Source organism: Balaenoptera acutorostrata, chromosome 7, assembly GCF_949987535.1.
Source record: "Balaenoptera acutorostrata chromosome 7, mBalAcu1.1, whole genome shotgun sequence".
NCBI classification, from domain to species: domain Eukaryota; kingdom Metazoa; phylum Chordata; class Mammalia; order Artiodactyla; family Balaenopteridae; genus Balaenoptera; species Balaenoptera acutorostrata.
This window is the reverse complement of record NC_080070.1, coordinates 96,307,832-96,332,065: the sequence shown is the minus strand read 5'-3', so window position 1 is coordinate 96,332,065 and position 24,234 is coordinate 96,307,832. Positions and strand designations below refer to the sequence as shown.

Sequence of the window (24,234 nt, the reverse complement as noted above, 5' to 3'; positions counted from 1 at the left end):
AGCCTTTTGCTGCTCACTCCTCTTTATGACTCTAAAGTTGGAGGGTCCCAGGCCTCAGTCCTCAGAATGTTTCTCTTCTTTCCTTATGCTCATTCCCTAGATGTTCTCATTCAGTCTCCACCTTTAAATACCCTCCACAAGCCAGCCATCACCACTTGGAAAGCTAAAAGGCATCCCAAGCTTGGCATGTCCCAGACTGGACTCTTGATTTCCCCTGAAGCCCCCCATGAGCATTTCCATCCATCATATTCAACTTGTCAGTAAATGGCGACTCTTTTCTTCCAGTTGCTTGGGTCAAAAACTTTACAGCCTTCGATTCCTTTCTTGAATACTCCACACCCCATCCATCAGCAAATCCTATGGCTTTTCCTTTGAGATATACTCAGAATCCTTTCTTATTGCCTCCACTCCTACCATCCTTCTCCAATCTCTTCATCTCTCACTTGGATTGCTGTGAAAGCCAACACACTTGTCTGCCTGTTTCCATCCCCGTCTACCCACAGTTTATTCTCAACACAGCCACCACAGTGAGTCTCTTAAAATCTTATATCACATCATTCCTCTGCTCAAACACTCCACAGGCTTCCCATTTCACTCAAAAGTAGAATCTGAAGTCCTTTCTATGGCCCATGGCTGCGTAAGACTCTACGTTATTTGCCTCCCTACAGCCCTAACAATCTGCCTGACCTCCTCTACTATCACATCTCTTCCCTACTCAGTCTCGGCCACAGGAGCTTCCTTGCTGTTGCTGGTCTACATCCAACACAGTCCTGCTCAGACCCTTCCCTCTGCCTGCAATGCTCTTCCCCAGATAGCCACACGGGCTGGCTCCCTCACTTTCTTTAGATCCTTGCACAGATGTCTTTCCCTGACTACTCTTTCTAAAAGAGAACTGTCTTCCTTGCCTATCATTCTCCTTGCTTTTACTCTGCTTCTCAGTTTTTCTTCATTCTTATCCCTAACATATATTTCTTTGTGTATTACCTAATTTTCCCGCTAGGAGATAAGCTTCTTGAGGCAGAGACTTTGTTTGGATTACTGACATATTTCTAGCACCTAGACCAGTGTTAAGCACACAGTAGGTCCTCAACAAATACTTATTAAGTGAATAAATAAATCCTGCATATCTAAGCAAAAGCCATCAAAATTTTCTTTGCATAAAGTCGGGGGAAACTGGCATAATGTAAAACTCACTGATACTGTAGTCGGAAGACACAGATTTGAGTTCTGTTTTTGCTGCTTTTAAGTGGTGTGACAACTCTACAAGTATTCCCACCATCCTGTCTCTCTCACACTAAGGGTCATCTGTGCAACAATGTCCTTGTTTGGTGTATAGCTTGTGACATCCATGACACTTTTCACATTATGATGAGGTACCTTGTCATTGATGTTTATTCATATTTCTTATATCTGGGGACCATAAATTGTCCATCCTTCTGTCTACACACACGTTCATTGAACTTGGGCCAATTACTTAACACTGAGTCTAAGTTTCTTTACCCACGAAAACTGGGTTGAGGAGGGAAATGTGAGGAGACCCTGTGAACTTTAAAACATATACCAGGTAGCTTGAGTGTACCTCAAAAGCCTGAAATGAGTTGTATTACAATATCATGTTACAAAAAAGATTTCATCTCACACTTTCACGTAATCGGTAGTTATATGTCCCTGATGTGCACATCAAGGTGCAGACAACATATCAGAAATATCAAGGGCAGAGTATCTACTATATGTATGACCCCAAACAATTCCCTTATTCCTGGACACACAAGAATACAACATGTCCCAGCCTCTTATGATTAATGGGGCCTGAAACTGAGTTCTGGCCAACTAACTGTAGGAGGAAGTGATAAATACACCTTCCGGGGCTGGCCCCATAGCCTCTTACATGATCCTCTACTCTTTTGTTTGCACTTTATCTGCCAGCTGGTTAGAGAGGACCCAGTTGGGGACTTCAAGGCCTTAGGTCATGGAGATCTTCCAGGGAGAAGCCTGGTTCCATGAGCCACTGTGTGGAGGAGAGTTGCCCAGGAAATCTGCGATCCAGGAACATATGCGTTGGAAATCATATAAGTGAGAAACAGACTTATTGTGCTAAGCTTCTGAGACCCAGGGCATATGTGTTAATACGGCAGCCCATAAGCCATGGTCATTCACACCTCACGGTGTGGATTTGTTGTTTGCTGTGTCATATACACTGTTTTTTCTTTTTTTTTTTTAAATAATTTTTTTTATCATTGTGTTCTGAAAAATTTATTATTTTTTTATTTTATTTATTTTTGGCTGCATTGGGTCTTTGCTGCTGCACATGGGCTTTCTCTAGTTGCAGAGAGCGGGGACTACTCTTTGTTGCGGTGTGCAGGCTTCTCATTGCAGTGGCTTCTCATTGTGGAGCACAAGTTCTAGGCGCGCAGGCTTCAGTAGTTGTGGCTCATGGGCTCTAGAGCGCAGGCAGTAGTTGTGGCGCACGGGCTTAGTTGTTCCGCGGCATGTGGGATCTTCCCGGACCAGGGCTTGAACCCATGCCCCTTGCATTGGCAGGCAGATTCTTAACCACTGTGCCACCAGTGAAGTCCCATATATACTGTTTTCTGCTGATATCAAGTGGAATGTTGGATTACATGATATTGATTGTGGACTATCCACTTTGATTTTCACCTAATCTCTGGATAACACTATTTTCAAATAACCAGTGCTGTTCTCTCTCTCAGAAATATTCCTGTAACAGATCCTTATTATTGGTGAGTATTGACTCTCTCTTATTTTAGATAAAATCTCTTTTGATGACCTCTCAAGTCTTTTGTTGTTGTGGCGGTTCTAAGTGCTTCTTTAAAAGGTCTTTTATAACTTTAACTAACTAGCTGCTTACATATTTCTCCAAACAAGTAGTGACATGAAGTAAACACCAAAATATTTGGGGTAAAGGGGCATGATATTTGCAACTTAGTCTTAAATGGTTCAGAAACGCACATTCACCGATGCACACACATACACACATACACTCAGCAAATGGGGCAGAATGTTAATAGCAATGTGGGTAAGTCGTATTCAATGTTCTGTATTCTACACTCAGAATTTTTATGTGAATTTGAAACTACTTCTAAACCAAACAAATTTTTTTAGAAAAAAATGTTAGCATTATTAAAAATGTCAATACTTCTTATAGCTTTGCTTTTAAAATTTTCTCTGTGTAGTTTAAAACTCGTTATACAATATTTTTAATAACATGCTTTTTGAAATTTTGAAACAGGAGTTCTCTACACAGACATAATGCTCTGTGTCCATGATTTTTATGCTTTGCCCTCAAACAAAGTTCTGATATAGTCTATGCTGCTTCTCAAATACTCTGAATTCTATTTGAATGTAAAACAAAGAGAAGATGTGCATTACTGATACTATTTATTATTATATTGTCAGCATGAGAAAGGAATATTCTGATCTAGTGAAAACTTTTGGTATCATGTTTTCTAGAAATAAGAAGAAAAATTTTCAAATATTAATCAACTGTAATTTATGGGAGGTTCACAAATTAAGTATAAATAATAGTACAATACATGACAAGGATTGATTAGTAGTCACGCTGGAGTTGCTTTATTCCAGACATCAAATAACAGCCTCCTTGGGTAGAAAGTATAATGATTCCCTATTTCATACTAGACTGAGCATCAGCCAACAAATTATTAATAAATAAACTAATATGTTTCTTGAACCACTGAAACAGAAGAACTATTAGCCAACCTAATCAAGAAAATAGCACCTATAAGACATGAGAATAATAGAGATATTCTTAGGTCAAGGGGAAAATGGAAAAAAAAATTAGAGGATACTTGATTCAATTCTATTTAAATACATTTGAAAACATGAATAAAAGAGACAATTTTGTAGGCTATAATATAAATTGTAAAAACCAAGTAGAGCCAAGACAGAAACTCTAAGAAGATGAGTTACCATGGAAGAAATTGAGAAAGTTGTAAAAGGTTATCCCTCCCCTTACCAAACCAAACCAAAACCACTAGAGCTAGATAATTTCCAAGGTGTATTATATCATAACCTCAAGGAATAGATAACTTCAGTGTTACTTAAATCGTTTAGAGCAGAGAGAGAAGGAAAGCTACTGATTGCTTTTATGACACCAGCATAACTTTGAGCAAATCAAAACAAAACAAGATCAAAAAAAGAAAACTTGGGACCAATCTCATTTATTGATGTTGATGCAAAATTATATATAAACAAATAGAATCTAGGGCCACCTTATAAGCATAATATAGTTTATTCCAGGAATGAAAGGATAGTTCAATAATAATAAAACTCTTAATGCGATTTATCACAGCAATAAATCAAAGGAGAAAATAATGATCATCTCCATAGATGCCTTTGTGGCTTTTGATAAAATTCAGTACCCATTTTTGATAAAGATTTTTTTTTTTTTAATTTAATTTATTTATTTATTTATGGCTGTGTTAGGTCTTCGTTTCTGTGCGAGGGCTTTTCTCTAGTTGTGGCAAGCGGGGGCCACTCCTCATCGCGGTGTGTGGGCCTCTCATTATCGCGGCCTCTCTTGTTGCAGAGCACAGGCTCCAGACGCGCAGGCTCAGTAATTGTGGCTCACGGGCCCAGTTGCTCCGCGGCATGTGGAATCTTCCCAGACCAGGGCCCGAACCCGTCTCCCCTGCATTAGCAGGCAGACTCTCAACCACTGCGCCACCAGGGAAGCCCGATAAAGATTCTTAATAAAATAGGAATTGAAGGGTACTTCCTTAACATGATAAATAAAAGTCAGTACTGTGTTTGTGTAAAATGAGACAGTTTTCATTTAAGCCAGGAATAAGATAGGAATTTCTATAATCCCCACTATTAATCAACAATGTTCAAGACATAACAGTCAAATGTATTAAATAAGACAAATCAGAGGTATGCAAATAGGAAGGGAGAAGGCAAAGTGACTGTAATTTGTAGGTGGTATGATTATATGCCCCCATATCCTATGAAACGAACTGAATAAAATATAAGAAACGTTAAGATAATCCAGTAAAGTAGCTGGTGATAAAATTAATATTCAAGAATAAAACTCCATGGGGATAAGGAGATAAGTGACAAATACACAAAGGACATATTTATGTCAGCATTTATTGTTTTGTCACCCTCCAAAGGAATGTCAACTCCATGGGAAAAAGCATGTGCTTGATTTTGTTTATTGCTTTACCTCCAGTGCCAAAAAAATGCCTAGTACATAGTAGGCACTCAAGAAATGTTTGTTGAGGACCTCTCTGGTGACTCAGTGGTTAAGAATCAGCCTGCCAGTACAGGGGACATGGGTCTGAGCCCGGGTCCAGGAAGATTCCACATGCTGTGGAGCAACTAAGCCCCTGTGCCACAACTACTAAGCCTGCACTCTAGAGCCCACGAGCCACAACTACTGAGCCTATGTGCCACAACTACTGGAGCCCACACGCCTAGAGCCCATGCTCTGCAACAAGAGAAGCCACCACAATGAGAAGCCTGCGCACCGCATCAAAGAGTAGCCCCCGCTCTCTGCAACTAGAGAAAAGTCCACGGGCAGCAAAAAAGACCCAATGCAGCAAAAAAATAAAAAAATAAAAAAAAAAATTAATTAATTAATAAAAAATAAAATCAAGAAATATTTGTTGAAATAAGGAATAGAATCTATAATATAGATTTACTCTCTTGTGCAGATACATCACTTCTTAATAATAGATAAAAAATGAAGCAACTAAAATATCCATTAGTTATGATTAAATGAGCTATTAAAAATAATGAGGTATATTTCTGAACTAATATATAAAGCCCTCTAAGATAAACTGTTAAGTTAAAAAAAGCAAGGCACTGGGCCATAATACAAGTCTCGACACATTTAAAAGGACTGAAATCACACAAAATAAGTTCTCCTCCAAGGAGAAAATATTAGAAATCAACAGAAAAGTACTGGGAAATCCTACATGTTTGAAAAATAAACTCATTTCTAAGTAACCTATGGGTTAAAAAAGAAATCACAACAGAAATAAGAAGATATCTTGAGCTGAATAAAAAAGAAAACACACAATATAAAAATTTATGGAATTCAGCTAATGAATTGCTTACAGTGAAATTTATAGCTTTAAATGCTTTTATTAGAGAGAACTAGAGTCATTACTCTAAGCTTTCACCTCAGGATGACAGAAAAGGCAACGTAAATCAAACACAAAATAAGTAGAGAAGAGGAAATTACAAAGATCAAAGTAGAAATAATTGAAATAGAAAACAGAAAAACAATGAAGGCAAAAGTCGGTTCTTAAAAAGGAATTTTATAAAATTTTGTTAAAAACCTTATTCTAGGGCTTCCCTGGTGGCACAGTGGTTGAGGGTCTGCCTGCCGGTGTGGGGGACACGGGTTCAAGCCCTGGCCTGGGAAGATCGCACATGCCGCGGAGCGACTAGGCCCGTGAGCCACAATTACTGAGCCTGCGCATCTGGAGCTCGTGCTCCGCAATGAGAGGCGGCAATAGTGAAAGGCCCGCGCACCGCGATGAAGAGTGGCCCCCGCTTGCCGCAACTGGAGAAAGCCCGCGCACAGAAAAGAAGACCCAACACAGCCATAAATAAACAAATAAATAATCATTTAAAAATAAACAAAAAAACCTTATTCTAAAAAATTTGACAATTTAGATGAATTGTAAAAATTCCTAGATAAACATAAAATACCAACACTGATTCAAGAAGAAACAGAAAATTAGAATAGACCTAAATCAAGAAAATAAATTTCATTAGTAACTAAAAATCATTCTATGAGTAAAAACCCAGCCTAGATGTCTTCATTGGTGAACTTTATCAAAACTTTTAAGGGGGAAATAATATCAATCTTACACAAACTCAGAAAATAGAGTGAGAGGGAGAGGCCAATATTATCCTGACAAAAAAGCCAGACAGACTACACGAAAAGAAAATTATAGAAAACCTCCACCAACAGGTTCAAAAGTCTTAACAAAATATAAGCAAACAGAATCTAGCAACATACAAAAAGAATTATACATCATGACCAAGTGGGGTTATCCCAGGAATGCAAAAGTAGTTTCATATTTAAAAATCATGTAAAGCACTATATTAATGAAGGACAACACTACATGATCATCTCAATAGTTGCAGAAAAAAATTTGATGAAAGCCAAGACATATTGATTATTAAGATTCTCAACAATTTAAGAGTAGAAGGTTGGAATTTTCTCAACCTGATAAAAGGCATATGTTGGGCTGCACCCCGCAGGCCTACAAGGCCAGTGCTCATCCAGCTTTATGACCTAAGAAACAGACTGGAGTCAGGAACAGAGACATCAGTGGTTTCACGGACTGGGGAGCGTACCCATCTGAAGCAAGGTTCTGGAGTGACACCCCACCATGTGCGGCGGGTGGTAGGCAGGATGCAATGGGGTCTTCGCTTGGGGGTCGGGGGGGGGGGGAAGGGGAGATTACCAGTTATAGGGGAATTGATGTCAGGTGGGCTCATTAGTTACCAGGGAAACCAGCAGAGGGGCACGCCCCTCACCACCGCTTTGATAAGAACAATCACCAGCTGGCACCTGGGGCAAGTACATAGGAAGGTCAGTCATGTGTGTAGGGTGTAGGTGAAGCAGGCACTGGTCGGGCAGGGGATGTCCAGAGAGCAAGAGACCAGCCATCTTGAGTGGCCTGAACATACACTCCACCCCTACATTTCCGGCACGACCCTTACAATCTTGGTCCGCCCTTCTTCTGAGATATCCCTGGGGTCACGTATGTAGGGGGCACCGCAACCAGATACCGCAGATACAATACAGACCACAGCAGCCAGAGAGGATCAAGAGTAAGCCACCTAGTACGCTCAGAACAGTCATTTGCCAGGATGTGGGCACATTTTGGAGCTAAGCGCTTAATGGGTCAACGTAAAGGGAGTCAGTAGCAGCAGTGCCCTGTCCAGTTACCAGGAAGGTAAGGCCACCCCTGGTTTTCACAAACCCAGAGCCACACCCCCCCCCACAGGGAGGGGTAGGCTCGGCTTTAAAACGAACATTCTGGTGGCCTAGCCAGGAGTCAGCAGTCACAGTAGAGGTCTGCCGCCCCATGTTATGTTGGGTGCCTTTAGGGGTGGACCCATTAGGTCTTTCCAAACAAAAGACAGTTAATCCCACTAGTTGAACTTGGGTGTCCAGAAGCCAGCCTATTCTATTCCACCCAACATAGCCCAGTGGTGCTCATGGGCGGCCAGTTGTACAGGAATGTTTACTGTCAGGGGTCCTTCTGATGTATGGGCATGTGGGACAGGAAGATGGTGAGTCTTTTCCCCCATTGCCATAGTCAGAATAGCCGGGTCAATCTTTCATGAAAGTCCAGAGCAGTACAACAATGGTATCTCGCTGTAGACCCAGCAATTAACAGACTCATTTCGCAGTGAGGCTAGTGTTGTTACTCAGTCCTGGAATAAATCTCCTTCACTCAGGCTAGGGACGAAATATAAGACACCTAACAGGCACAACACAGAGCAGATCATGACCATTAAGCAAAATACGGGCAGAAACCACATCTGAGGTAATACCACAGCCGCCGTGGTTTTTGTCCTGGTCTGCAATACAGTTCAAAAAACTCGAGTTTTCAGTAATACCACGTATACCATGGCCACCTAGTTTTACCCTGGATATCTGAACAACAGGTATTCCATTTTGACTTTCAAATGCATTCCCTTCCTCAATGGCCAAAGCAGATGTACATCGCATGTCTGAAAGACCACAAAACAGGCTACCCTGGTCGGTAAAATTTAAGTTAAACCATGTATAAGCCTTCGGACTTCCCCATACTTCAATGTGTGCAGATTTTTCCATCATTTCCCCTTTCGATTGCAAATCTTTCAATAGCAAGTACTGATGAACAAAATATCCTTCCCTCGATGCTGGGTGCTAGCTCCTACCCCAGGTGCAGATCATGTCCCTAGGTGCCAGGCCTCCTTTATATTCCACTAGTCATTCGCCTTGGGGGAGAACTAATCATATAAAGTGAAAAGGCTCAGAGGGATGTTAATGGGGAAACACTTAATAGGCTATACATTTTATCTCATACCCAACTGTCACACAAGCACTGAACACGTGCTTTTAGCAACAGACTTAAAGCAAGCAGTGTCACACTTCATGAGTAGTTATACTCTGAGACAATTTCACTAGATACTTTTCTTTCCATCCAGAACATCAGGGCAAAAGTATGGCTAACACAACAACATTCATAAATACAGACCTCAATCAAAAGAACTAGAATTTAATATCCATTGAAACATAATATTGTTCTCTCTAAAATTAGCCTCATACCTACCAAACACAGCCAAATCAAGACTAATTTGTCTGCAAAACAAGTTTGGTCAATCGACCTTATAGGCTCCTCCAAAATGGCTGAGCGGGGCTCAGGAGCTCAGATTGAATTCCCAAAAGGTCTCTCAAAGCCAGGAAAGCCATGCCAAAACCCTGCTATCAGGCTCTGCCTTGGTGGATTTTTCTCTTCTAGAAGTCCCCAGAATATTGAGATTCCTGCACATATCAGGAGGCAGTCTTTTCCATTTTCCTGATAAGGGTGCTCAGAACCCAGGAGTTTCCAATTTCTGAAGGGACCAGGCAGAGAGAAAAGGAAAATGCTTCAATTCTACCCACAGGTGTAGTTTACCAAATTTCTATAAATCATAACCAACTTAAGGGGAAGGGCTTCCCTATATCTGGAAAACACAGATCAAAACCAGTAACATTCCAGACAAAACCCATAAAAATTATAACCATATACACCAGTTCATTCAGTAACCAATCCTTTTTTTAAACTTTTCATGAAGCCATCAGGTCTTCCATTAGGATTCTTTAAGTTCTTACCCAGTTCAGCAGTATAATCTGAAATTTACCACGGACCTGTTATTGTCAAAAAGTCCTTCCTATGAATCTTCTTGAAGATGAGGCACTTTTGCAAAAGCACCAGAGTAAAACAATAACTGTCTATAAAAGACAAAAGACTTAAAAAGACACCTGATTAAGCACCTGATTACAATGTACTCAATAAAGAAACTTGTTTACAATAAATAACCAGAATTGTGACTGATTATAATCTTAACCTGTAAAAACCTTAATCTCTTGCAAAAACCAAGAAGCAAGTAACTGTGCATTTCTGATTGGAAAACTTCATGCATTAGTCTTCCTCTCCTAAGCAGGGAAAGGTAGGTAAACTGAGACCTGCTCAGCAATTAATGTTCTGATATTTTATCCTATTTGAAATGACCCTTGAATTCTCTTCTTTCAACTTGAGTTTCAAGTTACCAAAATCTGGAGAGACTATTTTAGATAGATATTCCCAAAACGTAATTATTTCTATAGAGAGAAATAATTTTAACTAAAAGCTCTTTTTTCTCCTTTACTCTTAGAGATCACAGATTAAAGTTCCAGAGAGCCAGGTGGATCATTTGCATCTCAAAGGCACCAGAGAAACACAACAGAGAAATTCCTTCTAGAAAGCTAGCTTAACCAATTACAAAAGGCTCACTTTGATACAAAAGCAGAGGCATTAGAAGCCACTGTTCTCTAGGTCTCTTGGCAGCCCCCATTCATCAAGGACAGCCACCATAGGACCCCATATACTAGTAGATAGCTACCCCAGGATTTCCCCAAGTTTTGGGCTCACCCCTGGAACTTCTGGGCCCCGCACGTTAGTGGACGGCCACCTCAGGACTACTCCCGTAACCTTCCATTCCGCATTCTGTATTTCCCTACGTCTCGGCGCTCACGGGAGTTTCCTCAGTCTCCTGGCTGGCTCCGCCAATTGTTGGGCTGTACCCTGCAAGCCTACAAGGCCCGTGCTTGCCCAGCTTTAAGACTGAAGAAAGAGCCCGGAGTCTGCAACAGAGACATCAATGGTTTAATGGACGGGGGAGCTTACACTCTGAAGCAGGGTCCTGAAGCAACACCTCACGGTCTTCTTCACTCACAGGGTCGGGGGGGAAGGGGAGGTTACCAGTTATAGGGGAATTGATGTCAGGTGGGCTCATTAGTTACCAGGGAAACCAGCAGAGGGGCACGCCCCTCACCACCCCTTTGATAAGAACAATCACCAGCTGGGGCCTGGGGCAAGTACATAGGAACGTCAGTCATGTGTGTAGGGTTTAGGTGAAGCAGGCACTGGTCGGGCAGGGGATGTCCAGAGAGCAAGAGAGCAGACATTTTGAGTGGCTTGATCATACAGCATATAAAAATTACATCAAAAAAATCATACTTAATGGTTAAAGGCTAATACCTTCCCATTAAAATTGGCAATAAGGCAAGGGTGTCCCCTCATGATTATTTCTATTTGACATCATACTGGAGGTTCCAGCTAGTGTAATAAAGCACAGAAAAGGAATCAAAGACATACAGCTTGGAAAGAAAGAAATAAAGCTTTACTACTAGATGACATAGTAGTCTATGTAGAAAATCTGATGGAATTTACAAAAAAAGAAAAAGCCCCCAGAACTGAGTGTAACAGGGTTACAGTGTACAAGATCAAAACCAAAAATCATATGTATTTCTATATATTAGCAATAAACAATCTGAAAATGACAATCTGAAAATGGACAATGTTCCATTCACATTCACAATAATATCAAGAAGAATAAAATAGCTAGAAATGAGTTTAACAGAAGAAGTACAAGATCTCTACATTAAGAACTACAAACCATTGCTGAGAGAAATTAAAGGAGATTCAAAATATATTTGCAAATCATTTATCTTCTAAAAGACTTGTAATCAGAATGTAAAAAGGACTTTTACAACTTAATAAGAAGACAACAAACAGCTTAATAAATATATAAATGGGCAAAATATTGAGTAAGCATGTCACCAAAGAAGATAATTAATGCTAATAAACATATGAATACATGCCATGGTAAACATATGAAAAAATTAGAGAAATGTGAATTAAAACCACAAAAAGGCATCATTATACAGGCACTAAAATGGCTATAATCAAAACGACTAGCTATACCAAGTATGGGCAACAATGGGCAGAAACTGGAAACCTCACACATTGCTAGTGGGAATGTAAAATAGTATAGCCATTTTGGAAAACATTCTAGCTACTTCTGAACAATTTAAATATGCACTTGTCATATAACCCAACTGGACCACTCTACTCCTATCTACTCAAGAAAAGTGAAAATGTATGCACACACAAACACTTATATCCAAATGTTCACAGCAACGTTATTTATAAATGCCAAAACCTGGAAAAAACTCAAATGTCCATCCACTGGTAAACGGATTAAAAAAAAAAAAAAATGTGGTACCCATACAATGGAATACTACTCAGCAACAAAACGAAACAAACTACTCATACGTGCACCTACATGGGTAGATCTCAAGAGCATTATGTTAAGTAGATCTCAATGGCATTATGTTAAATAAAAGACTATATACTGTATGATTCCATTTACAAAAATTTCTAGAAAGGCAAAACTATCCAGAAAGCATATTAGTGATTATCTGGGGGCTAAAGGAAGGGGGATGATGGATGTTCTGAGGATTATGGTGATTGCTGTATAACTATATCATTTTAGCAAAACTGATTGAAGTATATACTTATAATTGGTGAATTCTATGGTATGTAAATAATACCACAATGATGTTTCTTAAAGAATCAAACACACCCTAATAACCAAGATATTCAGAGCAAGACGTGTATGTATAATATCATTCCATTTATGTTAAACATACTACATATATTCATATACATGCTAGTTAAGGCTACAAAATTTCTGGAAGTGTGTGTATACAAACAATATGTTTGCCTCTAGGAAAAGGACTGAAATCCTGGGAAAGGAGAGATAATTACTTTTCATTGTATACCTTCTGACACTATTTGTTTGAAAAAATTAAACCACGTAATCACTTTATATATAAAAAAAATCCTAGTAAATAATTTAAAACAACCATAATCCAGACACAAAGACCCAGGTGTATGAATTTGCTCTTGAAGATTTATGCTTATCTGAGTGAGGCCATAAGCACTTATGAGTAGCCTATAATAAGATAATCAAGGTGAATTTCACATCACAAAAACATGGTGTTAGTTCCTATTAATTTCAGAGAACTGACTACAAATTGTGGGAATCCGGGAAAACAGAAGAGGATTTGACTAGAAATACTTTAAGCATTACAGGGTACTACATTCTGCAATTCTACACTAGCCACAAAATACAAACAAATTCCTTGTCCCCAAACACAAACAAAATGCAAACAAAACTTTGAATACTCGATTTCTATATCTGTCTGCAAAAATACTGAATCACTATGCTGTACACTAACACAATATTGTAAATCAACTATACCTCAATAAAAACAAACAAACAAACAAAAGAACAACAAAAAAAACTTTGAATACTTGGGGATTAAATGGGGGTGGGAGAGAGTAGAGGGAAAAGGAGCAAGAACGGGGTAGTCTAGCTGATAGCAGGCAAACAGAAATGTTTTCAGAAAAGGTACAAATGGCAACAATATAAATACATATTATATATTTATATATGAAAAAACGATTTCAGAATACTTTTTTCTGCTACATCATGCCTTTAAAAAAGGTATTATATATAAAAAGTGCCCAAACTTGTTTCTATGAATCATACAGTGGATACTGCAAAGTGATTTTCAGTTATACCATTTAATATCAAGAACCTGTTCCAAAGATTTGATTTTCAATTGCACATTAAGGAGATATGGCTATTTAATTAAGGATATTTGTTTTAATCTTAAGCAATGGGTGAAATTAAAATACACTGTCAATATTTAATTATCAAGATTCAAGTGCTATTTTGTAATAATGCTTTAAGGTCACATTTAAGACTTCTGCTATCATATTAATTTCTTTTTTTTAAGAAAGGAACATAGTACTACTTTGTATAGAGTTGCTCATAAATGCCTAGTATTTGGTGTCCATTTTCACACAAAAATCAATAATGTAAATACTTCCTTGAAGGGAAAACACCTGCAGAGAGGGCCAAATACATCATAAAAGGTGCTTCTTTCAGCTTTGACTGCTTTCACTTGCATTTCAAACTGACAGGGCTTTCACCCTGTTTTTAGTTCTTTGAATAGACAGTCACATATGTTTGCCACACGTGTGCTCTTCACGCACAAGTTCCTCACAGTACTGACCCATCCCTGCTGTAGCTTTGGTGTTAATCTACACTCAGTAGACATTTAATGAGCTCCTATGTGGCCCATTATACTAAGAACATTCCATCAGGTTAGGTAGTATTATCATCCCAATATAACAGATGAGACATCTGAAGCTCGTGGACTAAGTGTCTTAAGTCCCCAAATTGGTCAGTAGAAAACCAGGACTTAGCCTGAGCCCTTTCATTTATACCCTGTTTTCAAGTATCCTCTCTATCTGTGACCCTTCCCTCCTTTCTCTCCCTAGTTTCACTGATAACCAAGAGCAGAGTAGCAAAGAAATGAAGGAGGTAGCCTCTGCTTAGCCCCATTCCCTTCCCCACAGAGCAGGTGGAAGGGAAGAAACACCTCCGGGGCTCAGAGCTCCTACCACAGTCCTCACCGCTCCCAGTTCCATACTTCACCTGGAACACCCAGCCCAGAACTTCAGCCCCAAGCCTGTTCCATAGCTTTCTTCCCAGGGCACAGAAGGCACTAGGGGTAACTATTCATGCAGCATCCCTGTAGTGATAGAAGAAGTGTCCTGAGCAACGCTATTTACAACTCTGAAATGATTTTTCTATGGGGACACAGCTCCCATTGGTCCTTGTGGGAATTATCAAGACTGTACTTGAGCTTGGAAGGAGTTGAACCGGCTTCCACATGCTAGCCTGCAATCCTATGCACAATTCAGAGTATGACTTCCTTGGGAAAAATCAGGTTTCTTAATTAAGTCAATGGAAACCAGTTTGAACCCTCCACAACTGAAACATTACTGAACTTTTGGAATACAACCCACTCATACCCGGGAATTCAACCTTTACCCTCTCAGTTCACAGCTTGCTCTCTCTCTCTCTCTCTCTCTCTCTCTATATATATATATATATTTTTTTTTTCTCTCTTTGGCCGTGCCGCATGGCTTGTGGGATCTTAGTTCCCCAAACAGGGATTGAAACCACACCCTCAGCAGTGAAAGCTCGGAGTCCTAACCACTGGACCGCCAGGGAATTCCCCACAGCAATATATATTTGTAAGACTGAAAACACTATTTTTATTGTGCTTAATATAATATAGGAAAAGATACATTCTCAAAATTAAAAAGCACAGCTTCCTGGACTCATGTTTTTCTTTCTTACTTACTCTTTTACCTTCATTTTTTAAAGTATGATTTCACAGACCTGTGGTTGCCAAGGGGGAGGGGAGGTGGGGGAGGGTTGGATTGGGAGTTTGGGATTAGCAGACACAAACTACTATATATAGAATGGATAAACAACAAGGTCCCACTGTATAGCACAGGGAACTATATTCAATACCCTGTGATAAACCATAATGGAAAAGAATGTGAAAAAGAATATATATACACACACATACACACACACACACACATATCTGAATCACTTTGCTGTACAGCAGAAATCAATGCAACATTTGTAAATCAACTATACTCAATAAAGTTAAAAAAATAAAAATAAAAAATTTAAAAGTGCCATTTCATTCAACTCCAGAGAAACTTCCATTTTTTCGATATTATTGTAAAGGTTCTACTGTTTCACCTGCATACTGATTGCTGGGCCAGTGTTTATCTTACCTCCTCGATGGATAATCAAAGAAGTCTCGCTTCCAATGGGACAGTCCTTAAGTATATCCACTACTTCCGTATGGCTCAGGTTCTGTACATTCTGCTGGTTGATCTCAACAATGAGGTCGCCTTCACACAGGCCAGGGCATCCCTGAATGTCAAGTATTTGTTTCACCCGCTGTCCTGTAGGACTGTCTGCAATGGTGAAGCCAAAGCCCTGGGCACCTTTCACAATGGTTAAGGTCATAAGTTCAGCTTGGGTGGCCCCAGATGAAGCCATAGATACATTGTCGTCATGGACAGGTGGTGGATACGTGCTATCTAGCTGACCATCAGCTGGCATTGAGTGCAAAGTATGAGGCGGCCGATCTGTTATATCTGGAACCGACTGTGAGGTCCGAGAAATGTACTCCAAATATGTTTCATAGTTATGTCTTCCATTGACCATCACTGGAGGTGGCCTCTCCATTATTGCAAGGGGTGGTACCATGCTGTTAGCAGGATCTTCAGGATCAAAGGGCAAAGGGTAGCCACGACACAACACTAAGTTGACACTCTGACCAATAGGAACAGACTGGAAAAGTTTGACTACATCTGCATGAGTGTGTCCAAGGACACAAACTTCATTAATATAGACAATGACATCACCTGCAAGGGAAGAAAAGAAAGAGATTGACAACATGAGGTAAGTTCAATTAACGTTGACATAGAGAAATGGAATTATTTATGAGACTAGTGAAAGACGTGCTCTGTTTCTCAGTAAGCAGTGAGAAGATCAATTAGAATAGTATTTAAATTCCCTGTAGGTGACTCAAGGTTACAACAGGTCTGCCAACAAATATAGTGATTAAATGCTGAAAAAAAAAGCTATTTGGTTACTCCTGAAGTTCAGAAACAACTTCATATTCAGAAAGAAAAGTTTAGAAGAATTTGTACCTTGAAGAAGCACACATTCTATGCTTCTTTTTCATCTTCAGGGCAATTCAGTTAATAGAATTTTCAAATTATTGAGAAGTGGTGGTCATAAGTTTTAGATGAAGAACAAAGCCCAGTATATGAGTTTTTTGCTCTCACTTGTCTGAGTCAACTGTCTTTTTTTTCCCTTTTTATGGAAGAGGAAAATATTTTGCCCATTTTATTTCATCTCTCTATAGCAAAGTGTAATTGCAAAGGTTCCATATATACACAAGTAAAGATCAAGAGGACAGATTTGGGGATAAGGGATCTGGGTCCATATCCTGGCTCTACTACTTAGCAGACCTCTGCGACTAGGCAAGTGACTTACCTGCTTTGAGCCACAGTTCCTCATTTGTAAAGCTGCTGTGAGGGTGAAATGAGATGATGCAGGAAAAGGGCTTGGCACAATGCCTGACATATGGTGAGTGCTCAATAAACGTGGACCATTATCAATATTATTGTTGCTAAAATAGGAGGAAGGGGATGTGAGACCCTGGCTTTCAAACAGGAAGCTGCCAAAGACTCCTCCTCTGATCTTAGATAAAGTGATATTTCTGCAGATCTTTTCAGAAAAGGCATTTGTCCTTTCTCCACAATGAATTTAATCACAGAGTTACAGAAGTCCACTGATCAGAAGTTAACTTTATGTTATTAAAAATGTCCTGAAGGCAAATTATTCATTATAAAATATATCCAGAAAAACAATATTTCCTTCTTAAAATGCAGGGAAAACATGTTTGTTTGAGATATTGTTTAAAAAATTCAATTATGTATGAATAACAGTTTTATTTTTGGAGAACTGCTCTATCATGGATTGATATTTTTATCCTCAAAAACCATAATATTTGAGAATTGAACTTGCAAATTGAGATTGTGCCTGACTATGCTGAAGAGTATATGAGATTAAAAGACATGTTTTCACAGATTGTCAAATGAGTAATTCAACAGATATCAGTCTATCAGGATAATTCTGAAATGGTTAGTGTAAATGGCTAGGGATTTCATTCTGAGACAGCATTGCCCATCAAAATTGCAAACATCAAAAATGAAAAACAGAGTTGAATTTTCAGAGTTAAATAGTTTTTTGGCTTCTCTTAGTTGTCTGATACAAAATGATTTCTCCACTAAATATACTTTAAAAATAAATAATTCTATGAATAGAACATTGCTGAGTAAAATGCCCTTAACTACATACACTCAGCTAACACTCTTCCCAAATGCTAGAGAACAGCTTGAAAGTGCTAAAGATATAGACAGAAAAGCAAAAACAAACAAACAAAACAAAACAAAATAACATTTTCGGTGATCTAGGTTAGGTCTCATTCTGGAAAATGTCACAGACTATGTGATTGGTCAGATGGAACTTCACTCTGCAATTATGTCTATCAGAGAGGGTGCTGGTGTAACGGCTGGGACACTGGGTCATGATTCAGGACTGAACTGGGATAGGCATCCACTCTCTGCTACTGTGACTTCTCAACAGACTGTGGCAGTTGGGAATGCTTTGGCATCATTTTTAACTGGTTAAGGTCATGCCAGAGTCCCAGAGAAATATCTGATCCAGACAAACTTTTTTTCTTCTCCTCCTTGCCCCTTCTATTTTTAAAGTTACTATATATATTTATATACTGAAAGGTTGAAAGACTATAAATACTTGTGTACTACCATCCAGCTTAATGATTAGAACATTGCTTATATCAATTGAAGCCCCCTGGGTAGCACCCTCTCCCACTTGCCCTCCTTTACTGCCCTTTCCAAAGGTAACCAGTGTCCTGCATTTGAGGTTTGTTAGTCACACGTACTTTACATTTTTATGGCATATCTAGGTACACATAAACAAAAATCCTATGTAGTTTAACCACTAAATAATATCCCTCAAAATATGTTTTTGCATATTTTAAACCTTTTGTAAATGGTATACATATTAATCTTCTGTAATATCTCTCAAAATGTATTTATGATACTTATCTCTTTTGATACATTTACCTCTAGTTCATTAATTTTCATTGCAATATAATATCTATTGGATGACTACATCATTATTTATTAATATTTATCCATTCTTTTGTTAATGGACACTGGGGTTCTTGTGAATTTGGGGCTATTAAAGATAACTCTGCTATGAACCTCTTTCTATGGCCCTCATGCACATATGGGAGAGTTTTTGTGAGGTATCTACCTTGGGGTAGAATTGCTGGACACAGGCCACTTGTGTCTTCAACTTTGATAGAAACGGGAAATGGCTGACAAAATAGGTCAAATCGGTTTACACTCCCCTTGGTATGGTATCAGAATTTTCATTGCTCCCCATCTGACACAACGCTTGCCATTCTCAGACTTTTAATTTTCAATAATCTAATGGGTGTGATCATGGTTTTAATTTGCATTTCCCACATTGCTAGTGAAGGTAAGCATCTTTTCATATGTTTATTGGCCATTTGGGTTTTCTCTTTAGTACCTCTCCTTTCTCCGTTTTTCCTATTAGGTTAGTCTTCTGTTTTTAAACACGCTATTTTTCTGCCCACCTCCATTCTTTTTTTTTTTTTTTTTTTAATTTATTTACTTTATTTATTTATTTATTTATTTATTTTTGGCTGTGCTGGGTCTTCGGTTCGTGCGAGGGCTTTCTCTAGTTGCGGCAAGTGGGGGCCACTCTTCATCGCGGTGCGGGGACCGCTCTTCATCGCGGTGCGCGGGCCTTTCACTATCGCGGCCCCTCCCGTTGCGGGGCACAGGCTCCAGACGCGCAGGCTCAGCAGCTGTGGCTCACGGGCCCAGCTGCTCCGTGGCATGTGGGATCTTCCCAGACCAGGGCTCGAACCCGTGTCTCCTGCATTAGCAGGCAGATTCTCAACCACTGCGCCACCAGGGAAGCCCCCACCTCCATTCTTGATCCAACATCCTCTGTAGGTTTGGGAGGCTGCAAGGTATAGTAGACATTACATGGAATAGGGAACCAAACGTCTTTGGACTGATTCCCAGCTCCATCACTTACTAGCTGTGTGACTTTCAAAACTAACTTAAATCCTCTGTGACTCAGATTCTTCAGAAGTAATGAGGAACAATAATAGCAACTTAGTATGCTACAGGAAATAGCAAATGAGATCATACAGGTGAAAATGTCTGTAAGCTGTAAATTGTTATGCAAAGGATAATTGCTATTTCAGTAATTATTATCTGTCCTTGGTTATATCCGTCTATAAAATCAGGACAGTCCCACCAAGATATTCCCACCACAATCATAATTAAGGATGAATATGAGTTCCTGAGTGGGCAAGTAAAAGGCAGGAAAGTAACAAATGCCATTTTCCTCTACAGCTCTCCCTAACTTTAATCACAGTTAACAAACTCCCCAGCCCCCAAGCATGCTTTATTCTTCCTTCTGCTATGCCAGAAATTCATAGGAAAAAAGAACTAAGGGTAATGTTCAAAGCTCTCACGGTTCCCTGCCAGGTCTAAAGAGTAGTTATTTGAATTATAGTGATTAATGTTATCTATTTTAGTGAGTTTTAATGTGATCTTGCTATTTAGAAACAGACTGAGAACTATTTGTGGTTCTTAGTAAGACTGCCTTCTAAAATTTATGGATATTTTCCAATCAGAGCAATTTTTCAAGTTATCAAGCAAGCAAGTGATAAAGGACCCTGCAATAATACCTTTGTGGAGCTACTCAGAAGGTTTCTGAATGTAAAAGATGAGGGGCCAGTTATCACAGGACAGAACTATCTAACAACTTGATGCTACTTAACTGCTCACTTTAAAAGTAAATGGATGCCTAGGGCTTCCCTGGTGGTATAGTGGTTAAGAATCCACCTACCAATTCAGGGGACACGGGTTCGATCCCTGGCCCAGGAAGATCCCACATGCTGCGGAGCAACTAAGCCCGTGCGCCACAACTACTGAGCCTGCGCTCTAGAGCCCTCGTGCTCCGCAACAAGAGAAGCCACGACAATGAGAAGCCTGTGCACCGCAACGAAGAGTAGCCCCTGCTCACTGCAACTAGAGAAAGCCCGTGCGCAGCAACGAAGACCCAACGCAGCCAAAAATTTTTTAAAAAAACAAATAAATAAATTTATTAAAAAAAAAAAAGGAAATGGATGCCTAGACGCTGTGTTATGCCAAAACTATTGTAGATGGAGACGTAAGCAAACATTTGCTTATTCAGAGGGAGAACTCATTGGGTAGGATATTTATAGACCATGCTGTATGAATGTCATTTACATGTTGTGAAGTAAAAATATGAGCCACCTGGTATGTGCCTTCTGATGGCCCCATGCCAAGTCCTGAGACAGACGGGGCTTACGAGCGCAGAAACGGACGTCATGGGGAAAACCGGCTCTAGGTCTAACCCTGTTGGCCTACTTAAACGGGAGAATTGAAGAAGAGTCACTTGATCTCTCTCTCAATTTATTCTTTTATAAAATGAGAATTAAAATATCTCCTCCATTTCCCCTTTCACAGGGCTACTGTGAGAATGAGACCATGCTTATGAAAACACTTTTAATTTTAACAAAGAAAGGTTCTCCATAAAAATAAAATGTTGCGTTTCTTTTGAGTGCCTAGCACACGTTTTCATTGCCATATTGCCTGCAAGGTTACAATGTTTCCTATATGGCCATTCACTTTAGGACATATTGAGGCCAGATGGTTTTAGGGCTATTGCCTTCAGGTCTATTGGTCAAATGTGGTGTGACTGATGAGCTTGGTGTCCCCAACAGGGCTGATCTCATAATGACCTGATTCCCAATTATGGGATTTCAAAGTGCAAGTGAAGGAGAGTGAGGCTGATGAAGCAGGAAGTGTAAACTGCTGGCCTGTATGAGAAAATGTTCTAAGATAATTGGTTTCTTTCTTAGTCGTGGAAATCAAAATACAATATTGGATACCTCTTGGGTACTTCATCATTTTGGATAAAATAGAGCACTCTTTAGTAAAGCACTGATTGCTTAAAATGGAGTTATTTTTATACCTCTTTCCTCTGCTCCCACCTTCTTCGAGTCACTGTGGCTGCAGAATCTTCCTTTTCAGCTGCTCTCACTTACCACCTGCTGTCTACCTTCCTTAAGCACCACCTTGGACCAGACTAGAAAAATTCACTTCACACTCCATTCTCACCCTACTGTCTCCTCTATTAACTTCAAACTACTCAATCTTCAGACCTACTTCTTAACACTCTCTACCACTAGCCTTTCCAACTCATTTTTGTATTCACCCCCCCCCCCAATAAGTTACCTTTCTTGGGAAGCTGGTATCTTTACTGTTCATAATTCATAACTTGATAACTTGCCTTTTTATTTGAATCCTGCTGTTCCTCTACCCTCAAGTGCACTTCTTTTCTATGTATAAATTCATTCCAGATAATTCATTTCTTTCCTGACCTCTTCAAAGATATCTTCCATTATTCCTACACAGATTGCTCCTGTCTCATGTTTGTGACTACAAACTCACCTCAAACTTTATTCCTTTGTGAGAGTTTTCTACCTGTTTCAAGTTTTTTCCGTAAAATATACAGAGTATCGTTACAATGCTGAGAACTTTTTAGGTATTTAGGATAAATTCTCATTAAATAAAGGATAGAAAGACTTAGGAAAAGAAAAACTGGATTGGATTTCACAGCTAAATTCACTGCTGTAAGTGTTTCTAACTTGTTTTTGCCAAGTCATATAGATTTTTGTTAAAAGAAAAAAAAAAAAATCTCACTGACTACTCCCATCCCACCAATTACATGTATTTTACATTGAAAACTTACTATTTTTTGAGTTTCCTCTCCAGCTAATACGATTTGACTGCCCTTTCTTCTTTCTGAAGCTTGTGTTAGTTTGTGTTTTTTATAATAACAATATACGATTTTCTTATAACAGGCAATTTTATTATAATATTGAATATGCATTTTCCCTCTATTCTATAACCCCCAAAAACATAATAAATTTTGACATGTATTTTTGGGCATGTGCCACTCACCACTTCAATTAAATTGAAAATAACTGTTCTTGATAAAATGTATTCCCCAAAGTGAAGCACTGTGGTATGTCAGATAGACAAATAAAATTAAAGCTGGGTCTCCTTGGGTTGTTCTTTGAGAAAGTCATTCACCAGTTTCATCATCTACAAAATGGGCTAACAATAGCTGTTCTATCTACCTTATAGGAAAGAGAATGATTTTCATCATTCTGTGAAAATGTTCAGCTATCATGATATTACATATATAAATATACATATTAAAAAATTTTAACAAACGACTGATAAAGATTGGAAAGTAAGAATATCCTAAGAAGGAGAAAGAATAAGTAGTTCAGTTTTTTAAAAAAGAAACTGCTGAATTTTATTAAATTATTTGGCAGTTTGCTTGCAGAAATTTGAGAGGACAGATAATGTTCATCCTTGTAGCTGAATACACTGTTTCCCAACAAGGAAGACTAGTGCCTCATGAAAGTATCCTTAAATTCCTCATTCCCTTCTGGAATAGAAGTACAGTGTGGTTAGGGTGGAGGGATCAGAAGGACAGAGCACGGGTGACTGTGTGGCAGGGGCTGTCCAGGTGCGTGGATGGAATGTAGAACATCCACACGTGAGGGTCTTGGCATATTCTCAACGATGTCACAAAGTGAGAAAGGTCTGATAATAAGTATCCCCCAGATAAATGGGCTTTTGCCTTGCTTTCTCAGTTCTCCTGATGAACTTGTTACAGGGTTCAATGCTTCTTATTGCCCCCAAGTTTTTCTTTATGACTAAATCTAATTTCTTTTGCTAAAAATCACTATTTCCTCAATTTCCATTCTCATAAAAGTGGAAGCATCCATCTTTTGGAATAATTTAAAGCGGTTTCTAAAATTCCCAAATGGTCTCTTCAGAGTGCAAGTTATAAAAACAGCCATTAATTGGAGAAGATTCCATCTTGGAGGTTCTGGAACTTACCATCATTCTATTGATTTTAAACATCTGTCTTGCAAAGAGCATTATTGCAGACACCAAAAAATTTTGCAGAAATGCAAAAACAAATACTTAGGTTATGGAAGGTATAGGAGGCAGGACAAAAGCCTTCATCAGGAGAATTTTAGTTTGTTAATTCTTATGTGCTACATTATAAATGACATTGTGAATGAAAATGAGGTGAATTGATCTGTAGCACTAAAATAAGATGTTTTAATCCTCTTTCTTTCTCTCTCTTTTTTTTTTTACATTATAAAACCAAGTGTGGCATAATGGAGAGAGCACTGATTTAGGAGTCAGAAGGTTTATGTTTATGGCAGAAGGTTTATGCCACGTATGCCAATAATTAGTGGTGTCAATCTCTGGGTCTTATCCCTCATTTGTTTATTAATTTATTCAGCAAAGATTTACTACCATGAGTCAGGCACCATGGCATAAAGAGAGAAGATTGAAACAGATGACTTCTAAGACATTTTCTTCACTCTGAAATTCTAACACTAAGGTCCTTGGATTCTACCTCTTAGCTATGTCTGCAATTGTTCCACCACCCTAGGTTGGGAACTTACCCATTGTATGAACTCCTGCAACAGTTCCTTAGCTGGTC

The 24,234-nt window shown here is 39.1% G+C and overlaps 1 protein-coding gene across 4 annotated transcripts in view; it reads right to left on the bottom strand.

The window, feature by feature from the left end:
* The window catches only part of MAGI2 (membrane associated guanylate kinase, WW and PDZ domain containing 2), a 1,355,072-nt gene that overhangs the window by 211,766 nt on the left and 1,119,072 nt on the right, over positions 1-24,234 (bottom strand). For all 4 annotated transcript variants that reach the window (XM_007187116.3, XM_007187118.3, XM_057549547.1 and 1 more), the window contains one exon: positions 15,753-16,391. In XM_007187116.3, the coding sequence (XP_007187178.2) occupies positions 15,753-16,391 (639 nt within the window). The remainder of the gene's footprint in view (positions 1-15,752; positions 16,392-24,234) is intronic.